This window comes from Nyctereutes procyonoides, unplaced genomic scaffold (genome assembly GCF_905146905.1).
Source record: "Nyctereutes procyonoides isolate TBG_1078 unplaced genomic scaffold, NYPRO_anot_genome, whole genome shotgun sequence".
Lineage (NCBI taxonomy): Eukaryota > Metazoa > Chordata > Mammalia > Carnivora > Canidae > Nyctereutes > Nyctereutes procyonoides.
This window is the reverse complement of record NW_026575024.1, coordinates 21,509,588-21,528,661: the sequence shown is the minus strand read 5'-3', so window position 1 is coordinate 21,528,661 and position 19,074 is coordinate 21,509,588. Positions and strand designations below refer to the sequence as shown.

Below are 19,074 nucleotides of genomic sequence, written 5' to 3'. Positions count from 1 at the left end.
AGAATAATTCACTCCAGGGTTATCATGAATATTAAGTGAGAAAGTGCATCTAAAGCACCTAGCATGGGAACTTGACTCATAATAAATGCTTTTTTCCTCTTGAGAAAGACTTTTAGGAGAAGAATGTAGACCTTTCAGGCCCTTCACTATTTGAACTGTAAAATGGTTGTACTGGGTGTGTGTGAGATAGTGAGGGTGGCAGGCTACTTTGTCTATTTGCCAGTTGGTGATGATAGCCTCTTAGTAAACGAAAGCATGGAGTCATTGTTCACAAGTGCAGTGTTTCTTAGGATTAACCAGCTTCCTTTATCTTCTCCCTATTATAAGTCTCTTCCCTGTTAGAATATGATTGGATAGCATATTCGCAGAGATCACCACATGTTTCTGCAGTGGTTTTGTGTGTGCAAGATTGGAGAACAGTTTAGTTCGTTAGCCTCAAACTGGAAATGAAAGTACTGTGTTAGTGTGGCACTGAGATGCTTCTGTCCTCTCGCTCTGCTGTGTTACTGGCTGATGGAAGAAGGTTAAAAAGTCAGACTTCAAGAAAATGAACATAAGGCCACCTTGGGTCTGAAAGCAGGGTTTTCTGGTTTCTGTGGAAATCAGCCAAAGCCCTGGAGTCTGGAGGAAGAGTGTGCAGAGCTCAGCAGCTGGAAGGAGGGCCTGGCTGCTAACTGTGGGAAGAATGGGAGGAGGAGCCCACGGCTGTTTGAAGAGCACTAAGGCAGGCCTGGAGAACCAGATGAAAGGAGTGAAAAGCTAGGTTTAGATCATTCCCTGAAGGCCCTGGAAACAGGCTCTTCTTTTTCTTTCTTTCTTCCTTTCTTTTTTTTTTTTTTTTTTTTTCCTTTTCTAAACTGATTTCTCATCTAAAGCAGGCATCCAGGAATGGCTTTCAGAGTGTGAGAACACTGCCCTTGCTTTGGGGCTGTGATGATCAGCTGTGCTTTGCCTTGGCAGGTGAATACTTGGAAAGTGGGAATTGGAATGGTGGAGAGGGGAGAAGGTGGGGGAATTCTGGCACCATGGCTTAGGCCCAGGTATATCCAAACCCAGGTAGTCAAGAACCTGCCTGGATTGTGCTGTGCCTTCCTTGACTTTCAGGACCATCTAAGAATACAGTAAGCTAACCATTGTAAAAGACTCTTAAAAAAAAAAAAATCACACTACACATATTCAGGAGGGATTGTCTCATTTTAGGATCTAAAGGGTTTGGGTTTTTTTTTTTTTTTTTTTTTTTTTTTCTGTTTTTGGTTGGGTGTGGGTAGGGTGATGGTAACTATATAATGTCCTTTTCAAACCCCAAGAGAGCTTCTAGGCCACAGAATCCATTTATATTAAGTAGAATACCCCTAAAGGTGATATTCTACGGAAAAATAAGCTGTAACCAGCTGCACCTGACATCCAGCTGTCTTCATCACTAGAAGTATAAGTCTGGGGAGTCAGAAACCCTGAGTCTTGACCATCATCTCATAACAGTTCTTCAAAATACTGCCGGTTGTGGGGGGTGCTGCTAACCCAGGTATTGGTGGGAACGCAGAGAGGAAACAGGTCTTGAAACCCCAGGCATTTATTTCTGTCATTACAAGGATGAGGATTTAATTACTAATAATTAAAAAAACAAAAACATGTTAATGCTTACAGCCAGGTTCTCTGGAATATAGTAGAAAAGTGTTTAAACCCTTTGAAAGGAGCACATGAGTGGCTCAATTGGTTAAGTGTTTGCCTTTGGCTTCCCCTCGTAATCTCAGTGTCCTGGGATCCAGCCCCATGTCTGGCTCTGGGCTCAGCAGAAATTCGGCTTCTCCCTCTGCCTCTCCTCCCTCTGCCACTCCCCCTGCTTGTGTGCCTGCTTGCTCGTGCGCAGGCTCTCTCTCTCTCTCTCTCTCTCTCAAATAAACAAAATCTTTAAAAATGATAATAAACCCTTCGAGACAAAGAGGTGAAAAAAAAAGGGAATGTACCTTCTTACTAGTAGTTACTCCTGGTTCTAGGACTTTCCCCACTGGGATGTGTGGTTAGTTCCAAAAACGAGTGAAACTGTATACTCCGCTTTCTTGGAGTAAATACCTGACCTCTAGGCACACACTTGTCTCTGGACTTTCTAGAAAACAACTTACCAGGCTAGTTTTATCAGGTAGGAAATGCATTTGATTACTAGTAACAGAGACTGGAAATAACAGTGACTTAAGTAAAATAGATCAAATAGAGGTTTATTTTTCTCTCACATAAAACAAGTCCAGACATCAGGCCTGGCCTGGCAGCTTTAAGATGTCATCAGGAACCCAGGTTCCTTCTGTCATTCTGTTCTGCCATCCTTCTCAGAGGGCCAGGGATATTTGTTTGCTTATTAATGTGCCTCAAGCACACATAGATAAATGTGCCTGGCTTCTATTTTCAAAATTGCCTCATGGTCTCAATCGTGCCTGGAGTTCCAGTTACTGTGTCTATATTCCAAACAGCACGAAAGCAAAAAGGGGAGGGGGCAGGGCAGAAGGGGACATGTCCCCTCCTACAAGTTCCAAATACACATTTGTTGTAAATCTTGACCCAAAGTGAGTCACATGGCCATACCTGGCTATAAGGGAAGCTATAGTTTGTTTTTCTGCCTTTGTTTTTTTTTAAGCTGGGTAAATTACCACATATATATGGGTTCTATTAGTAAGGAATCAGAGAAAATGGGTGGATAACTGGCAGGATGCTGCCATTTGGCATAGAATATCTCTCTTCAGTAGAGTTTGTCCAAGCCTTCTCAGAGTTCCTAAAGTCCCTGGTGGCCATTCTTCATGGTGTCCACCAGAACAAGCATCATTTCCCAACCCCCACTGCTGCCACTAGAGTGATGGGGTGGCTTCACTGACAAAGCACATTGTCTGAGCCATTGAAAACTATAGGTCGGAGTCATTTTCCACCAGAGATGGTTGGGTATGCACATAGCAGGCACTTAAAGCTTCATGGACCTCTCTTTCAACCCATCTGAGATATGGGCCTTCCCTGATACAGGAACACTTGACCTAGGGAGATTCACGCTTTCAGCTCAAACCCTGAGAGGGAATGTTAGTTACCAGCTAACACATCTTTCTGTTCTTTTCACTCTAAGCCCTTGGAGAATAGTTGTATAGCAGAAAGAAGTATTTTTTGAGCATATATATCCCTTTCTTGCTGCAAGGCATATTTTCCCACAGTTTCAAGGCTGTAAATTAGTTAAGCTAGCACTTAAACACTTTTTTAAATCCATAGTGGTGCTCAAACTCTGAAAGGAGGGGAAAATCCCATGGGAAAGAGAAAATAAATCAACCAAAAGCAACACCTATCATATTGCTTTGCAGTCAGTAGGTGATTAGGCAGTGTTTGTGGAATCTCATCGCAACTGAAAAATGAGAATACTGAATTAATTTTGGCTATATTTCAGGTTAAATGGGTTTCAGTGGGCCTATTTCAATGGAAAATGCATTCAAAATTTCAAACAACAGACATATTAAAAAGTACTTTTGGAAAAACAACCTTTAGGAATCTCATCATTTATATTCCAAGTACTCATCTCTCACTTTTTTTCTTGCCTTCTTCCCAATGTATTCTTAACAAAAATTTTCAAACATACAGAAAAGTTGAAAGAATTGTACAGTAAATGCTCACATACCTACCACCTAGATTCCACAGTTAACATTTTACTCTATTTGCTTTGGCACTTCTGTGCCATCTCTCTCATCTGTCCATTTTATTTTTTGATGCAGAAAGGAGGTTGCAGATATCAGTATGCTTCACCTTGAACGCATCAGGAGTATTAGCCTAGGAGTAGGCTAATAGACTAGAGTTCAGTTTTAAAAAAATAAAATAAAAGCACATAGAGTGAAATGTACACATCTCAAGTGCACTTTGGCAGATTTGGACAAATACATATTCTGTTAAGGTCCAAATGTTCTCACTACCCAGAAAGTTCCCTCATGCCCTTTCCTAGTCAAGTCCCTCTCCTATCTCTCAAAGGCATCCACTGTTCTGAGGTATTCACCATGTCTTAGGTGAACTGCATCTAGAACCTCATGTCTGTGGACTCAGGGAATGAATATTCCTTGGGGATAAAGCTTTCACTGAACATACTCTTTTTGAGATTTAGCCGTGTTGAGTGTATCAGTACTTTGCTCTTTTTTGTTTCTGAGTAGTATTCCATTGCATGGGCATATTTTTCCATTTTGTTGACAAGCTATCTTAGGCTTTTGACCATCCTGAGTAGAGCTGCCATGAACATTGTTTTTGTGGACTGTTTTGTGTACAAGTCTTTTTTGTGGTCATGTATTTTCATTGCCTCTTGAGTAATATCTAAGAGTGGAATTGCTGGGGCAGTTAGTTATTCACATCTCTTTTTGATAAGTAGAATCTTGTAATTCAATTTAGGGAAGACTTTAAAAAAATTTTTTTTAAGATTTTATTTATTTACTCATGAGAGAGAGAGTGGGGGGGCGGGGGGCAGAGACACAGGCAGAGGGAGAAGCAGGCTCCATGCAGGGAGCCTGACGTGGGACTCAGTCCTGGTTCTCCAGGATCACACCCTGGACTGAAGGCAGGCGCTAAACCTCTGAGCCACCCGGGCTGCCCAAGACCTTACTTACATATCATCCAGGCCATTTCTCTCCTTTACAGACAAGGATACTGAGACCCAGAGAGTAGATGGACAAGAGACCTATTCAGAGCCAAATAAGAGAGTTTTTTCAAAGTTTGGACTAGAAATCCCTGTCTCTTAATGCTTTTCTGGTGTTCTTTATGTCATACTTTCGTTCTTCCCCTGAGAAGGGGGCAAGGAAACTGGGCTTCTTTCTGAAAGATCATTAACTATTCCGGTTTTTGCTCAGGGAGAAGTAACTGTTAGATATACCCAAATGCAGTATATTGTGTTTGTTTCCTAAGTTTCTGTAGTAATCTGCATCTGGTCCTGCTTCTCCTCCAGTGTAATTTTAGTAAATCTTCCAGAAAGATCATTCTGGAACACAAATCTGATCATACTGCTTATTCTCCATCATGCGATCTGTAGGTGTTATGGGATAAAGTCCTGCCTCTTTAATTGAGTGTGCAAGGTTTTTGTTTGCTTCTGTGGCTTCCTCTTATACCCCATCACCCACCCACTGCAGCCTTTCCTACCTTGTATTCATACCTCCATGCCTTTTAGCCTCTTGTGCTTTGTCTAGAATGATGTTCCTCCTTTGTCTCTCTGATAAATTCCTTGTTCTTCAGAGGAGACTGAAAATTCCCTGATTCATCCACACCCTCTCAAGGAATCAGTTATTCCCTTTTTTATGCATATGTATCTCTGACAGCTGATTCTTAAGCCATGTTGTTCTCTTCGGATGTCACATTCAGTATTAGTTGAATCTGCTAGCGCAAGACAAGATGCTGAAGGTATAGAGATGAGTAAGATACGGTCTCTACTTTTGAGGAGTTTGCCATCTATTGTGGAGATTCATACAGCAGAGTGGTTTCAGTATGACATCCTTAGGACTTGTGTGGCCAGCAGTATAGGAGTGCTCACCTCCCTACAGCCTTCCAGGCACAAGTGTTTTGAAAATTTCATTTGATGACTCTACCTTATGACTTTATCTACAATACTAGTGAGATTGAATGCTTTTTAAATACGCTTATGGGTTATTTTTAACTCATGAGGAAGATAATCAAGTTTTATTATAGTGGAACTAATTAGGTCATTTCCTGGCTGTGAAACCCTGGGAGGCAAGCTTCTTTTCCTGGCTGAGTCTTTAGTTTCTTATCTATAAAATGGGGAGAATAATAAACATGTTTCAAAGGATTGTTGTGAGAATTAAATGAAGTAATACATGCAGAGTACATAGAGGCAGGCACATAGTAGGTTTATAATAAATAGTCCCTCTTTAAGTCCCTAATCACTAGCCCAGTGCCTACCACATATTCAGAATGTTTATGAAGAATAGGAATATATGCATTTTGTATATGTGTTTAAAGGGCTATATATAGATGCTAACACAGATCCATCTGTCTTGAGAAGAGTGATTTGACTTGCATCAATATTCAACTGGAGTGGCTGAGCACATACGCGTGACTCTTCTCGGGTTACCACATCCCCTGCTTAGCAGATGTCCATTATAATGGAATGTAAAAAAAGGAAAAAAATACTAATAAAGGCAGAGGAGTGTAATGTTATGGCTTGATTTGACAGGGCCTCCTGCTACTTCAGCTGCTAGTGCTGGGCATGAAGCAGATTCATCTGTATTCCAGCACACCACTGCTAAAGTCAAGATCGGTTTAATTAGGGTATTTTAAACATCCTGTTTGCATCTAGAATCTTACCAGAAAGTAAGATATCTGTCCATCCGGGGGAGTTCAGGGGCAGGTGGGCAGCAAGGACAGGGAGTAAGACAGAGATGGTTTTAATTTTAGAAATGAGAGAATACTTCTGTATGATCTCCTTAAGACAAAAGAGCTAATGGCCTTAGATGTTCCATGGAAACAAAGGCAGCCCTACGCATGGCCTTGAATTTTAAAGTGGCCCTGCAAGATCTTGCCAAGGCATGAGGCTGATGGTTGAAGTACAGGGACCATTTCCATCCTAAGAATAGAGCTGTGCCTGACCCATATCTTTCTTAACCATTTGGGCTGCTGGAAGACCGTTGTAGGCTCTGAAGCTGGGTGGGTGTCAGAGGGGCCCTGAATTAATTGTCCAAACAACCAGGCTGGGCCAGTATTTAAGTGCCAGGCCATCAGGACACTGATCAGGGTATACTTTCCATAGTCCAGCATTTGTGTTTATCCATGATGTACCCTCCTCCCCCACCTTTCCAGCCTCATCACCTTTCATCCTCCCCTTCCCTTTACTACTCGGATCTTCTCCCGGCTCTTTGTTCATACCCCATGCATTCCAGCTGAATTCCTTTGGTTCATGCTTGTCCATCTGCTTGGAGTTCCCTTGTTCCCATTGCCCTTCCCTGTTCAAGGCTCTTCATGCTTTGTTCTCTTCTCCCAGGCTCAGGTCACGTGGCATCTTGCCACCAGTCTTCCTAGACATCTGGCTAAGAGAGTATTTGCCTTTTCAGTTTCTGCCTCTTTCTCATTTCTCATTCACTACTACTTCCTGTTGAGTAATTTTAGACATGATGAACTGCAAGTACCTGGAGGGCCGATTCAGTGTCTGGATGTCTTTGTCTGCAAACACTGTATCTTATACATTGTAGGGTTCTACTTTATGAATGAATGGATGGATAGATGGATGGATGGATGGATGGATGGATGAATGAATCTGTGCCCGTCCCTGTGTCTAAGACCCCTGGAGGCTGCCTCCTGGGGTGCAGTTCAGCTTACTAGTGCCTCTCCATTCCTTTTGGTGGCCTTATGGAAACAAAACCTCAAGAGGTGCAAGCAGGACACCTCTGACACCTAGAGGCCCTTATCTGGTACAGAAAGATAGGGAAGTGGTTTGGGGATTGTCACTGTGCTCCCCGTCATCTTCTTCCCCTTGTTCCCCATCTCCCACCACAGTCCCTACCTTGGGAGACCTGTTAATGCACTATAGTCCATTTATCCCTGATTTTAAGAGTACATCTAGATCTGTACTGCCAAGAACTAAATGTGCCCATAGAATCCCAAGTCCTGGCCTCTGTCTCTCTACCAACTTTACCGCAGAGACCTTGAAGCTATGAGCTCATAGCCGTTCACTTGCCAGTGTAATGCACCCAGCTCTGCATCACTCCTAGGGGTCTCTGAGAAAGATGTTTTCCTTTTGTCTCAATCTGTATAGCCACCCCTACCTATTCCTTCCTTTCTCCTACCCTGTCCCCAACTGAAAGAGAGACCCTTCACACACGTGCTGTGCTTAGTCCCTGTGTGCTGGGTTATTGTGTACTCAGTTGAACCTGTGTAGTTCTTAGCCTTGCTTATAGGATTATGAGTTCCCTTAGGGTGAACTATTTTCTTTCCTCTCTGTAGCCCCAGCACTTGCTGTGTTGCCTGGCACATAGTAGGTACTCAGCAGTTTAAGTAAAGGATAGCTGGTGTATGCACCACTTCATACCCTGTAATTAATTGTCCTGTGGTTACAAGACTCATAAAAGAGAAGATATTTTTCATTTCCTCTACAGATCACGTGCTGTGTTTTCAGTTCTACAGCAAGATCAAAAGGCAAATGATTACCATGGCCGAGTACATTTATTTTTATTAAAAGTTAGGACCATCTCTGCTTCGATATGCTGTGTCCTTCAACTTACTAGTAAAGAGCTACTGCCCACCTCAGGGCTGTCTGCAGGTCTCCTAGACCTTGTATTATTTGACTTTATAGGCAGTCACACATAAGCACTTTATTTTAATTTATTGTAGGATTAAAGAGTCTGAGTGAAGTTGGCCTTGCTCCATTTTAAGGTTAGAACAAATCTCGAGTTACAGAAAATAACCCTACCATCTGAGGAAGTTGAGCCACGTAAGTTGCTATTTTTCTCGGCATTGGTTAGTGAGGATGGCACAGGCAGCCGAAACACATTCAGTGTCAGGCATAGGATCAGGATCAGTAAGGAAGGGGCTAGGTGTTGTCCTACCACAGGAGCATGGGTAAAAGACTCACTTGTGATGTTCCTCTTTAGTACAGCAGATCTCAAATGAATGTCTATTGGGTACCTACTGTGGACTTGTCTTATTTGGTACAGTGGATTTAATAGATGGAAGGGACAGCTCCATTTTACACACAGTAAAACTGAGGCTTAATTAAATAATATGCCCATGGTTTAGTAAGATTCACATCTAAGTCTGTCTGACTCTAAAATTCCACATAAGGTTAATTAATTAATTGTTGGTCTTTCTGGAGGTACCTGGGTGGCTCAGTCAGTCAAGTGTCTGCCTTTGGCTCAGGTCGCTCAGGTTGTGACAGCTTCCTGCTGAGGGGGGGAGTCTGCTTCTCCTTCTCCTTCAGCCTCCCTCCATCCCCTGCAGCTTGTGCTCTCTCTCACTCTCTCTCTCTCTCAAATTAATTAATTAATTAATTAATTAAAATTTTGTTAAGAAAATTTGTTGGCCTTTCTAACTCCTAAGTTAGAATTCTTGGTGTACCCAAGTGTGTTTTTTTTTTTAATTAGATTTTATTTATTTATTTATGAGAGACACACAGAGAGAGGCAGAGACATAGGCAGAGGGAGAGGCAGGCTCCCTACAGGGAGTCTGATGTGGGACTCGATCCCAGGACCCCGGGGTCACAACCTGAACCAAAGGCAGACACTCAACCACTGAGCCACCCAAGCACCCCTACCCATGTGTCTTTCTCAGTGGTGGGCCACTAGTAGGCCTGCTTGTTAATGGGCTTATCTATGGATAAATAGCTTTCCTCACAGAGAGAGGAAATCCTCCTGGGAGTTTGACCACCATTTTTTAAGAATGAGGATGGGAAACAGTCCATCTCATTCTTTACAAAAGCAGCACACCCTGTAAGACACACTAGTTGGAGTGACTGCCACAGCCTAGTTTGTGCCATTCTAGAAACACTTCTGATCTGGGTATAGTAGATCATAAGCCCAGAACCAAGGAGCCATCCCCAAGAGATGGGAACACTCTGAAATTCCATGGAAATGTCACATTTGTGTATATGTTTTGCAAGGGATAGCATGCATAAGGATTCATCAGATTCTCAAAAGTTTCTGTCATGGTTTTTAAAAAAGATAAATTGCAGATCTAGATTCCGGTGGCCCACAACGGTACTTTTGACCTGAAGCAAATCACATCCTTTATCAGGGCTATTGTTTCTATACTCAAAATTCCAGAGGAGTTGAACCAAAGATTTCTAATTCTCCTTCCAGCTCTGAAAATAACAGAGCTCTGACTCCAGAGATTCAAAGTTTTAGTTCCCTTGCAGATACCCAGGGCTTTAACCCATTGCTTATCACCCTGAGAAGCCCTTAAAGAGATTCGAGCTAGGGAAGAGGGGCCAGAACCACTCCTCTAGGCAGTTTCACTAATTAGTATCTGAGGCTGCCAGTTGTCTGACTGCTGAGCCTGGCACTGGGCAGGCAGGGTCTCACACTGGCAGTGTTTTGAGACTGGCTTCATAATACTCCATCAAGACCCCGATCTCCCTACCTCGTGACTTGAAAATGAAGATTTGCTCGACCTTCCCCTCTTGGAAGCTTTGTGAATTCCTTGTGTGTGTTTTGTTCTCCCTGGGTCCTGCCTCAGAGGTTATTCTCTGCAGTGGGAGTCACCACATCCACCCCACCTGCGTTGACAGCTCCATAGCCATCCTTCGCCTCCATTTTATCCTGTCGAAATGACAGAGCCGCTGAGCAGTGCTGGCCAGCAGATAAACCTGTTATCTCCCCAGCTCTCTGTGCCGGCAGCTCTCCTCATCTTCTTGGTGCATGAAAAATTGACAACACCGTGGGCTGAAATCTGTTCCTAGGGAGGCTACATTTATTAGTGGCTAATGAAACTGTGTGTGTGTGTGTGTGTGTGTGTGTGTGTGTGTGTGTGTGTGTGTGTGTAAAATTTGGGGCGGCTGAAGTGTTTTCCTGTCTGTCAAGCACCAGTGACCTACACCCAGCCACAGTAGCCAGAGAGAGAAAGACAGAAGGTACTTAGGCAGCTTCAGGGCTCTTGAAATTGACAACTTGTTCTTTACTTAAAATCCCAAATAGGTAAATGCCGTTTGTTCTTAGTGTATACCACTGCAATTGATCAAAGTATCTTCTGCTCCAGGCTGGGATGAGCTGTAGAAATGGATGCTAATATGATCCAGTGCCAAAAAAGATGATTATTCTGTATATTACATTTTCCTCTTTGAAAATTACAGTTCCTGGGACACCTTGGTGGCTCAGCAGTTAAGCGTCTGCCTTTGGCTCAGGACGTGATCCCAATTTCCGGGATCGAGTCCCACATCAGCCTCCTTGCATAGAGCCTACTTCTCCTCCTTCTGCTTGTGTCTCTGCCTCTCTTTCCGTGTCTCTCATGAATAAGTAAATAAAATCTTAAAAAAAAAAAAGAAAGAAAAAGAAAATTACAGTTCCTGATACCCTCACTATTACATTGACACCCTACCCTCCCATCTTGTTCAGGGATAGAGAGAATGTTCTCTTACAGCTGTTTCTGCTCCATCTTCATCAGCAAGCTTAAAAGGGAAATTTCATAAGTTCTGGTTCAGTATTTGCAGAACTGCCTAAAACCCAAAGTCTTCTTTATTTGGACTCTGGTAGAAATCACTTCTGGAAAGAATAATTCAGTAAAAGAAGAGGAGTTGTTATTCACATCTTATTCCATATGGCCTTTTACTTCGTTTTCTCTCATTAAAACTGTTAAAATTTTTCTAAATCCACATTTACATAGTGCCAATCTTTTGGACACAATGAGCCCCACATGAAGCACATTATTCAGGCTTTGAATGGTTTAGTTTCTGGTATCTTTTATCTTTCTTCTTTAAAAGCTTTGGTGATTATCTTTTATATCTAGAAAGCGTATAACAACATAGTAGGAAAGCTTACTGTTTAGAGTCAGGCATCTTGGGTTCTAAGCTCCCGCTGCTGGCTGAAGGATGTGACCCTTAAGTAAGTTAATTAACCTCTCTGAACCTTGGATTCTACATTCATAAAAGAGAGAATGGTACCTTTCTCTTAGCTTAGTAGTAAGGATTCAATAAGAAAATTATATATAGGCTCAAATAAGCCTACTGTCATAGATACACAATTGGTGACAGTTATTATTGTACCCTACTTACTTTCAACTAGGAATTCAAAGCTGCTTATAGTGAAACAGTATAGTGATACTAAACCTTAGCTTTGAAAAAGAATTTGTCAAAACACAAATGTCAAACTGAGGAAAATATTTGCAACATATATGACAGAAGGATAATATTCTTAATTTACAGAGAGCTCATAGAAATCAAATTGGCAGTAAGGCCAGGCAGCTCACTCAGAAAGCAATACAAGTGCTTTCTTACAGTAAACATCAGAAAAGCCACTTAACCTTGTTCATACTAAGAATAAAAACATGCTAATCAGAAGAAGATCCACTTTTCACCGGCTGGCTGTCATAATTTTTAAGTTGGATAGTGTCCAATCTGAGTGAAGATAGGAGACAACAGATATTCTTTATAATTGTATATAGGGGATCCCTGGGTGGCGCAGCGGTTTAGCGCCTGCCTTTGGCCCAGGGCGCGATCCTGGAGACCCGGGATCGAATCCCACGTCGGGCTCCCGGTGCATGGAGCCTGCTTCTCCCTCTGCCTGTGTCTCTGCCTCTCTCTCTCTCTCTCACTGTGTGCCTATCATAAATAAATAAAATAAAAATTAAAAAAATATATATATAATTGTATATAAATTATATATATTGTATAATTGTATATAAATATATTTGTATTGTATATAATTTATTTATTTTTATTGTATTTATATTGTATATAAATACATAATTTATATATAATTATATATACAATTATACAGAATAATATATAATATTCTGATTCCATTCTATGTGTGTGTGAGACACTGAGAGTGGACATAGAATTGATACAACCTTTTTGTTCAGATAATTTGTCAGTGTCTTTCAATATATTCTATATGAATACCTTTTGACTCACCCAATTCTGCTAGTAATTTGCCATAAGAATACAAATGCAGAAGTGTATTCATGCCAGAAAAAAAGCATACATGCCACAATTTGTGTATGTGGATGTTTATTGCAGCATTATTTCTTTTCTTTTCTTTTTTTTTTTTTAAAGATTTTATTCATTTATTCATGAGAGACAGAGAGAGAGAGAGAGAGAGGCAGAGACATAGGCAGAGGGAGAAGCTGGCTCCAGGCAAGGAGCCTGATATGGGACTCGATCCCAGGACTCCAGGATCATGCCCTGGGCCAAAGGCAGGCATCAAACCACTGAGCCTCCCAGGGATCCCCAACAGCATTATTTCTAATAGCAAAAACAAAACAAACAACCAAAACCTGGAAACCACCTAAAATACTCATGATGGAGTGGGGCACTAGTTAAATTATGATAAAAAGATCAGTGAAATTCTAGATAGCCATTAGAAAAAGAAGTATGTACTTATGGGGAAATATATATAAATATTTTTAATATTAAATATAAAAAATATATATTTAGATATATATTTTAGATATATTTAGATATATATTTAGATATATTTTTTCCCCTGTCCTCTGAGAATGTACCCCAAAAGATATCTTGTAGGGTTTTTATTAGATGCTTAATAAATATTTGTTAAGTGAATTTTATACCTTTGTGTAGGTATAGTCTGGATTTACCATGTGTATCCATTACTGTTATTTTTTTTAAGATTTTATTTACATATTTGAGAGAGAGAAAATGAGTACATACAATGCAAAGCTGGGAAATGCAGAGGAAGAGGGAGAAACAGACTCCCCCACTGAGCAGGGAGCCTGATGCAGGACTCCATCCCAGGACCCTGGGATCATGACCTGAGCCAAAGGCAGATGCTTAACCAACTGAACCACCCCGGCACCCCCATTACTTTTTATTTCAAAATCCATTGGTGGATCATGGAGGAAATCACTAATAAGGCGTTAAAAGAAATTGCATCTTATAGTTGAGCTTCCTCATAGCCAAAGCAAAGAGGGAACCCTGATAAGCACAAAAAATTCATCAAGAAAGAGAAACAGGGGATCCCTGGGTGGCTCAGTGGTTTAGTGCCTGCCTTTGGCCCAGGGCTTGATCCTGGAGTCCTGGGACCGAGTCCACATCAGGCTCCCTGCATGGAGCCTGCTTCTCCCTCTGCCTGTGTCTCTGCCTCTCTTTCTCTCTCTCTCTCTCTCTCTCTCTCTCTGTCTCTCTTGAATAAATAAATAAAATCTTTAAAAAAAAAAAAAAAAAGAAGAAGAAGAAGAAAGAGAAACCTTGGGACGCCTGGGTGGCTCAGTGGTTGAGTACATGCCTTCGGCCCAGGGCATGATCCTGGAGTCCCAGGATGGAGTCCCACGCCAGGCTCCCTACAGGGAGGGAGCTTGCTTCTCTTTCTGCCTGTGTCTCTGCCTCTCTCATGAATGAATAAATAAAATCAGAAAGAAGAAAGAAAGAAAAAGAAAGAAAGAAAGAAAGAAAGAAAGAAAGAAAGAAAGAAAGAAGAAAGAAAGAAAGAAAGAAAGAAAGAAAGAAAGAAAGAAAGAAAGAAAGAGAGAGAGAGAGAAGAAAGAGAAAGAAGAAAGAAAGAAAAAGAAGGAAGGAAGGAAAGAAAAGAGAGAGAAAGAAAGAAAGAAGAAGAAAGAAAGAAGAAAGAAAGAAAGAAAGAAGAAGAAAAGAAAAGAAAGAGAAACATTTTCCTGATCTTCATATCTAAAAGGACTTTAGTGCCAAGGGTTGGTCTAAGCTCAGATTTCATCTTGTGTTTCCCCAGCTTAAAATTCATGGATGGATCCTTGCCATTTTTCTTTTTTTTTTTTTTTTTAAATTTTATTTATTTATGATAGTCACACACACACACAGAGAGAGAGAGGCAGAGACACAAGCAGAGGGAGAAGCAGGCTCCATGCACCGGGAGCCCGATGTGGGATTCGATCCTGGGTCTCCAGGATCGCGCCCTGGGCCAAAGGCAGGCGCCAAACCGCTGCGCCACCCAGGGATCCCTTCTTGCCATTTTTCTGCATGATCTAGCCTTGCCACCTCCTCCATGTGGATATGACACTCTATCCAAGCTGGCCTTTGCATGTATTGTTCCTTGGCCTGCAATGCTCTCTCCTCTTCTCTACCTAGTTGTCAGCCATAGGTGTTGTTTTGGGGCTTTTTGAAAATTTTCCGTTGTTTGTTACCTCTAGTGGGAATCCTTTAGGTGAGATATTCCTTTCTCTGTGCTCCCCAAGTCCCCTCTGCCTCCCTCGAGGATGGGACTTGTCACACTGCCCTGTAATCGTTGTTTTGTTTCCCCACTAAATAAGGGGCTCCTCAAGGTCAGGGATAATGTGTTGTTTGTTTGGAGGCCCTGAGCACCAAGTGCTTGTCAAGCACAAAAATGGTCGGTGAATGATTGAGTATTCTGAAGTTTGAGTTCTGCCTCTTTCACCAGTTAGACCAGTCACTTGGCTCTTCCCCCTGTCTATTCAGTGAGAGATTTGGCTCAGATAATCTATGAGAACTCTCGCTAATTTCTTTTCCTTCTTCTGTGGTTGTCAGATTGTCCTGTATACAGGTGGAGATTGTTGCCAGTTGTTATTGCTGAGTTATTTCAGATTTTCAGAACTGAGCTGTTAGAATTCACTGCATTGATTATGGCCTGTCCCACACTGCTCACCGGCTGAAGAGATCAGAGCCTAAGATTGTAGAACTGATTATGTCCCCTACTCTGCCTTTGTCTCTTCTCCTTGGCATGCACAGAGGTCAGAGGGCTTTCCCTGACATGTGCCTCCAAAAACGGCCTTTGCTTGTTCTACTTTCTTACCCTGAGCGGAGCTGTTGGGTTCACTATCCTTACCCTGGGTTCCTTGACATTGTTTGCTTTCCTGTGAAGACAGGTCCTGTTCTGTCCACTCTCCCACTTTCTGCTCTCACCCCATCTTACTCCCTGTTCTCTGCCCCCTTCACTTTGTTCAAGATGTTGATTGTACTGTTGGACCCTGGCTCACGGGTGCCAACGTGGCCCGGTGGACGCCCCAGAGACCCAGACCCCAGACAGGCAGATGCAATTAGCAAGAGGGTTTATTGAACGTTTGCGCAAACGGGCTCTCCGCCTCCGAAGAGGAAAAGAGCCCCGATTAGCAATTACAGGTGTCTTTTAAAAGGCAAAAGGAAAGAAACTTCCTAAAGACAAAAGAACCGCGGGAGTCGCATGGCATCCAGGTTGATTTTGGGGAGGGTCAACATGAACCTATTCAGGGACATTCCAATCAGGGTGTGGGGGGGGGAAACGGTTTTCTTATTGTAAACAGAATGCTTTTAGTTGCTAAAATTTCAGGAAGAAGACTGGATGGGCTGCCTCTGGATTAGGGCTGGCCCTACTTACAAGGGGGGAGGTTTCTTCAGTACCACCTCAGTCTCAGCTTCACACAGATTATTGGAGTGAACCTGGAGCATTGTTTTGGGACCAGAGATGGATATACCAACAAAAAAAAGCAGGCTGAAAACCCTGCCTTTGAGTAGCTGATATTTTACTTGAAGGTAGATCATGAACTAACTAAACAAATAAATAAATAAAACAATGTTTTAGAAGGTAATCATGCTGAAGAGAAAAATAAAGCCAAGATTTGGAACTAGGCAATGTCAGGGTGGGTTTTTCTCTTTTAATGGGGCAAGGAAGAGCCTCATAGAGAAAATGATTGCTGAGTAAAACTGAGTGTGAAGATGGAGCCATGCAGGTAAGCTGATGAAGAGTATCTTAGGTGGCAAAAACAAGTACAGAGGCCCCAGACCATGAGCTTGCCTGACGTTAGAAATAGCATTTAGTCTGAGTGAGTCGGGGAGCCCACAAAATATTTTAAACAGAAAAATGATGGGATCTGACTTTGGGTTCTAATCTAAAGGATCATTCTGACTGCTCTTGGAGATTAGACCAGAGAGGGCAAGGGCAGAAACAGAGCCCCACTAGTAGGCTGTTGAATATTTCAAGCAAGAGATGATGGTGGTGTGGACCTGAGTAGCTGCAGTGAAGGCAGCAGGAAGAAGAAGTGGGATTCTGGGCATAATTTGAAGGTAAAGCTGACAAGGTTTCCTGTGGGACATGTGAAAAAGGACAGAATAAGAGACATCTCCTTTTTCAGCCCGAGGAACTAAAGAACCTGATGGCCATTAACCAGGTGGAAAAGACTGGGGAAGGGGTTTGAGGAGGAAGATGAGGAGCTAGATTTGGGACACGTTAAGTTTAAATGACCTATTGACAACCATGTGGAGAGAGCAGGTAGAAAGGTGAACACTTGAGTCTTTGCTCAAAGAACAGGACTGGCCCATAGACCCAAGTTTGGGAGCCGTCAGCATGTAGATGGTTTTTATAGTTGTGGGACTAGCTTCTGGCTTCCCAGAAAGGTGAGTGTAGATAGACGGTAGGGTGCCAGGCTACTGCCAGCAGTGGGGGACTAGGGACATGAAGAGGCAGGGAATGCGTCTGACACAGTGAGAGAGAAACACCTGTCTGCTATGGTGGTGCATGCTTACCGGTGGCTTTAATTAATGGGTGACTTTCTGAGAACTCAAGGGAGGTTTGACATGTGAAGATGTTCGTCAGTCACTTTTCAAATAGAGTATTTGTTGCCCACACTGTGGGCATTATTTCAAAATAAACTTCACTCTGCCATTTCTCCATGACTAGACTTTCACTGCTTCCTTTTCAAGGTCATTATTCTTGATTTTTAAAAATTCTTTTTAAAGAAAAGAATCTCTTCACAGCTAAAGCCTATAATATACCCTTCAATTACCCTCTTCTTCCCAAGGTAGAAAAATAGTAGTTCATAATAGAAGCCTGGGGGTTATTTGAACTCAAAAAGCATTGTTACCATTTTGAAGTACTTACTGGCCAGCTGCTTTCGAACTTGAGGAGTTTTAGCTGTACCAGAATGGAAGTGATAACCCTGGCACCCTATCGTGTCTCTTACTTAATTCTGGGATTTTTACCTGGGGAAATGATGAGGTGATTTGAGAATATGATTGAAGACACCTTGTTTGTTCATTATGTACTCATCTCAGAGCTGACATTCATGCTCTGTTCACAGGTTATTTCTATAAATGGGGCATTAGTTTAAGGTTCTGTTGTGGACAATAAAAATCAGTTAATTCCAGGCAGCCTAGAAGTTCTAACTTAGTTTTGATTCACTCACTCAAGTTGTCCTTGAGGATATCACCCCTTTTGAATACGTTTCTTGTGCAGCATGTGAAGATCAGTTCAGGTTTCGAATGACACAATTTAAGTTCTTGTCTTATTAATCAATAGCAGCAGTCAGGGAAGGCCTACTTATTCCTCTTCCAATAGAACCAGACCAGGCTTGAAGAGAGGTAATAATTATCGCTCTGATCACAGCATGTTCCCTTTTCTCCTTCCCAACCCAGAGCATGTCTGTTCGATCCTGGCCTCCCTCCTGCGGAACCTGAGAGGGCAGCAGCGAACCCGGCTTCTGAATAAATTCACTGAAAATGACAGTGAGAAGGTGGGTGTGCGTGCTGTGTGGTAAGGCTGGGGCTGGAGGCAGGGGGTGGGGTGGGGGGGGTGTTGCCCTTTATGATGCAATCCAGGAGGTGCTGAGCTGAGCACCCCTGCCCTAAAATATCTGCCGGCATGGCTTTGGGTCTCAGGTTTTTCTGGTGATCCTGCGTCTCTTCACATACATCCTTCTGGGAGAAGTAGCACCTAGGGTGGCAGCAACTAGCAAATCTTAGGGAGATTTTTAGACCCAATGAGAGTGGGATGAACTTGGATTTGGGTCGGAGGTTGCACAGCATGGCAAAGTGATCAGGAACTGTAGGCTTTGGATTCAGATAGCTTAATTTGAACCTGGTTTTGCTCTTTTCAACATGTGTGCCACATTGAGCCTCGTTTTCCCTGTCTTTGAAATGGACACATTAATTCCCATATCGAAGAGTCAAGGAGGGGGAGACTAAATGAGGCCTTCCTAGGTGGCAGCGATGGAAGATATTGGTGTGAACCTAAGATTCTGTGAACTTGTCCTCAGTGGCCCAGGGGATAGGGAATGATCACGTGAATGAGATTAGATGCATCATTCACATTGTGATTTAGCAGGCCAAACAATAAGAGTTTTAACAGTAACAAGAGCCACCATGTATTTAATAATTCCTGTGGATTGATAGACTCAGCAGATTCCTTTCGTTGTTGCATGTATTCTCCCAGCACCGTGGGGTTTACCTTCTGTATGGCTTTTGTCCATATTTGCAGATGAGGAAACTGAAGCTTGGAGACATTATGTCACTTGTCCATGATCACAGTCTACCATAGTCACACCACTCTCATGAGTTAGCTCATTCTAGATGAGTAAAATCAAGGACCAAAGCCCCTTTTATGACTTACCATAATTTCTTTCCTTCCCATGTCCAAGGTAAGGCTGAAAGCTTGTCATCCTATGGAGAGAGGTTTATGACTATCTCTCTGAGCTTGCGCCAGAGCTTTTTTCCAGCCTCACTAAGCA

General features: G+C 42.4%; 1 protein-coding gene across 2 annotated transcripts in view; it reads left to right on the top strand.

Annotated features, from left to right (window-relative positions):
* The window catches only part of CTNNBL1 (catenin beta like 1), a 162,454-nt gene that overhangs the window by 115,837 nt on the left and 27,543 nt on the right, over positions 1-19,074 (top strand). For both annotated transcript variants that reach the window (XM_055302188.1, XM_055302183.1), the window contains exon 12: positions 17,984-18,081. In XM_055302188.1, coding sequence (XP_055158163.1) covers positions 17,984-18,081 — 98 coding nt within the window. The remainder of the gene's footprint in view (positions 1-17,983; positions 18,082-19,074) is intronic.